The sequence below is a fragment of the Corvus brachyrhynchos genome, unplaced genomic scaffold, assembly GCF_000691975.1.
Source record: "Corvus brachyrhynchos isolate BGI_N302 unplaced genomic scaffold, ASM69197v1 scaffold10, whole genome shotgun sequence".
NCBI lineage: Eukaryota > Metazoa > Chordata > Aves > Passeriformes > Corvidae > Corvus > Corvus brachyrhynchos.
The window spans coordinates 2,632,057-2,635,721 of NW_008236180.1; the positions used below are offsets into that span (position 1 = coordinate 2,632,057).

The 3,665-nt window shown below is 60.1% G+C and overlaps 1 protein-coding gene across 1 annotated transcript in view; it reads left to right on the forward strand.

Moving 5' to 3' along the window:
• ZNF335 (zinc finger protein 335) overlaps positions 1–3,659 on the forward strand; it is an 8,131-nt gene extending 4,472 nt beyond the window's left edge. The window contains 13 exon segments of the mRNA XM_017733234.1: positions 3–75; positions 200–480; positions 593–741; positions 811–1,121; positions 1,123–1,191; positions 1,279–1,421; positions 1,753–1,886; positions 2,314–2,349; positions 2,352–2,412; positions 2,503–2,623; positions 2,743–2,826; positions 2,996–3,061; positions 3,236–3,659. Of these exon segments, the coding sequence (XP_017588723.1) occupies positions 3–75; positions 200–480; positions 593–741; positions 811–1,121; positions 1,123–1,191; positions 1,279–1,421; positions 1,753–1,886; positions 2,314–2,349; positions 2,352–2,412; positions 2,503–2,623; positions 2,743–2,826; positions 2,996–3,061; positions 3,236–3,532 (1,825 nt within the window). The 3' untranslated portion in view covers positions 3,533–3,659.
• Positions 3,660–3,665: the final 6 nt, after the last annotated feature.

Genomic DNA, 3,665 nt, shown 5'->3' on the forward strand with positions numbered 1-3,665 from the left:
CGGGCCACGCAGACGGCCCTGGATCGCCTGCTGAGCATGAGGGCCCAGCGGGAGCTGGCCACCGGCTCACTGCAGGTGGGCAGGGTCAAGGGAAGCCAGGCCTGCTGGGGGCTGGCACAGGGAGGCTTCCCAGCCCTGTTTTGTTGCAGGGGTGTCTTGCAGAGCTTTGCCCCCTTGGCTGAGCTGCTGTATTGCACAGGTGGCAGTGGTGAAGCCAGATGACCCAGAAGAGACACCAGGCCCCTGTGAGCTGCAGACACAGGAGGAGGAGGCAAAGGTGGACTCCAAGGAACAGCAGCAAAAGTTGGTGATGCTGCACATGGCAGAGCCCGGGCAGACACTTGTGCAGGAGGCTTATGGGGAAGCAAGCCTGAGTGGCTCAGAGCTGCAGCAGATCACCATCCCCTTCAGCGGAACAGCAGAGTACAGCATCATCGCACCCATCAGTGAGGAGATCCAGGCTCCCACCACGCTGTACAGGTCAGCTGTATGGGAGGAGTGGGGAGGTGGAGGCACTTCTGGCCTCCAGTGAGGAGGCTTTAGTGGTGAGGAGGAGGAGGCAGATCCTCCCTGACCCTGTGCTCTCCAGCAGTGAGGAGGAGAGCCCTGTGGAGACCTCCCACGCAGTCGTGGTGAGTGGAGCTGTGATGACAGAGGAGGCTCTGAAGGACCATAGCAATCACTACATCATGTCATCTGGTGTCCCAGGGAGCCAGTTCCAGACCATGGAGGTAAGGATCTGAGCCTTCTCCCCATCCCGAGCAGCAGTGTGAGCAGGCGTGACTGGTGTTTCTCTTGCAGCCCCTCAGCGGGGATGCTGCCTTTTCCTCACCCGCGGAGGGCCAGGAGGCACAGCCCGCCAGCGTCAAGTGGCCCCTGGTGCAGTGTGTCGCCAGGCAGCTCCAGAAGGACTCGTCTTTATCCCCAGCCTCCGAGGGGCAGGAAGTCTCATCCCCAAAGGTCAAGTGGCCTGCACTCCAAGGCATGGCCAAGAAGCTCACATGCAAGGTTTCTGCAGCCAAGAAGCTCTCATGCAAGATTTCCACAGCCAAAAAGTTTTCATGCAAGATTTGCACAGCCATGTTCACAGGGAGAGCGGAGATGGAGAGTCACAAGAGAGCCCACATTGGGCCCAGCACCTTCAAGTGTCCCGACTGTCCCTTCACTGCCACCCTCTGGCCAGAGGTCCGGGTAAGTTTCCTGGTGCAGAGCAGCCTTGGGAACAAGGGATTTGGAGAAACGGGGGTTTCTCACTCAGCACGTGTCCTCCTGCCCTAGAGCCACATGGTTCAACATGCCAACCTCCGGCCACACAAGTGCCCCCACTGCAGCTTCGCCTCCAAGAACAAGAAGGACCTGCGCAGGCACATGCTGACCCACACCAACGAGAAGCCCTTCGCCTGCCAGGTCTGTGGGCAGAGGTGAGTGATGCAGCTGGGCTGTTCCTGCTTTGGGAAATCCCACAGAGCTCTACAAGGCTCAGGAGGAGATAGAATCTTGGCAGAGCTTCCCCAAACCTTCCCGAGAATCTGCCCATTAGAGGGGACAGTGCTCTTGGCAATGGTTCCTGCTGCAGGTGGACCCAGCTTTGTCTCCAAGGACCCTCTGCATGGGAGGGTTCAGTCCCTGGGCACTGATGGGAACGTGCTGGGAGAGGGGACAGGCCATATTGTAAGATGTGCCTGTGCTGCCTGTAGCCTGCAGAGAGCACAGGGTCCTGTGCACACTCCGCCTCACTCTGCCTCTCTGTAGGTTCAACCGTAATGGGCACCTCAAGTTCCATATGCAGCGTTTGCACAGCTCAGAGGGCAAAAGGCCAGGGCCAGCTGCTGCCCAGCAGACCATCATCCTGAACAGTGACGAGGACACCCTGGCCACCCTACACAGTAAGACATGTCCCTGGGACCAGGGCTGACCTGTGGGTGTCCTGCATCCGGAGCCCCATGTGGGATTCACCCAGCTTGTGGGTCAGGTGGGGCTGAAGGGCCAAGAGGATTCTGGTGGAGACAGAGACCAAGGGGCTGGGCACGGACAACTGCGTAGAATGAGGGGGCCTGTGTTCCCTCCAGGCAGATCCTGGTAGATCGGTGCATGTGGGAGCAGCTCACACTGGAAGCAGAGTTCAGCATCTGACGTGGAGGGTGTTTTCTGCCCATAGTGGTTTAGTTCTGACCTTGTGTGAGCAGAGCCCAGAGACTACCCCGTGCTTTTCACTGGGCCAGGTGCCAGCCAGTGGCCACTGGGGAGCGGGGCCATTGGCAGCCCTGGCATGTCCCCAGCAGCATCCCCACCGGCTCTCTCTCTGTGTTGCAGCGGCTCTGCAGGCCGGCCAGGCCGTGCTGGCTCCCGAGCGGCTGCAGCAGGCTCTGGGGCAGGAGCACATCCTTGTCGCACAGGAACAGAGCGTCACCAGCCAGGTGAGTTGGGTCCCTCGGCCTCAACCTCCTGTCCTGTGTGGCCACTCCCCACACTGTGGGGGCCTCCTGGGGGGAATGTGGTCAGGCCCAGCCCCCCTGACCACACTGGGCACTTGCTGACATTGCAGGAGGAGGCAGCCTACATCCAGGAGATCACGACTGCTGATGGACAGACAGTACAGCACTTAGTGACTGCTGACAACCAGGTGAGGGGACATGGCCCATGGATGGGAGACTGCCTAGTGGGGAGAGCAGGGCTCCGTAGAGAGAGACGAAGGCACTGGGGTGGTGACCTTTTTCTGGGTCTGAATTCCCATGTTTGCAGGTTCAGTACATTATTGCCCAGGAAGGCGTCCCGCACTTGCTTCCCCAAGAGTATGTTGTTGTCCCAGAGGGACATCACATCCAGGTGAGCTTCAGAGTGTCTGCTCCCATCACATGGTGGGTGGGGCTCATGGGCTGTCATGTGTGAGGCTGGGCCCCCTCCTGCTCCCTCTTGCTCAGTCTGTTTGGGTCACAGCATTGTTGGGGGCCTGGACACCCACAGACCCTGCCGCAGCCTCACTGTTTGTCACCAGGTACAGGACGGTCAGATTACCCACATCCAGTACGAGCAGGGCGGCCAGTTCCTCCCAGAGTCGCAGGTAAGGAGCCACGTGTGGTGGTGGGAACTGGAGGGTAGGCCCTGAGCCTGCAGTTGGAGAGGGATATGTGAAATAGAGGGAGCTCGTGGGCTGGTGCCTGAGTGCAGCAACCGTGGCTGGAGCAGCTCCAGGAGGAGCCCTCCCCTCAGGAATTCCCTGTTTTCCCCTCTGTAGATCCAGTACATGCCAGTGTCACCTGAGCAGCAGCTTATCACCCAGGCACAGCTGGAAGCAGCAGCACACTCAGCCGTCTCAGGTAGTAGCAGGGCCCTGTGCCAAAAGGGCCAGTCCTCCCAGGGTTTGGGGGTGCCAGTCTTGCCAGCGCTGTTGTTGCTGTTGGCAGGGAGCCATGCAGCAGCCCTTAGTGGGAGGGATGGGAAGACCAGGCTGGATCACTGTTTTGCTGCTAGTCATGGTGTCCAAGGGCAGACCTTTGCTGGTCCCAGCCTGTCAGTTCTGGAACAGGGTTAACTGGAGCCCCACATGGGCAGGGGGGCCTTTTGTCCCTTCCCCGGGGACAGGCGAGGAACATGGAGGGGAGCCCTGAGTAGCCACCAGCTCCCCCTGCCCTCGGTCCGAGGCAGCACTGAACCCCCTCCGCGGC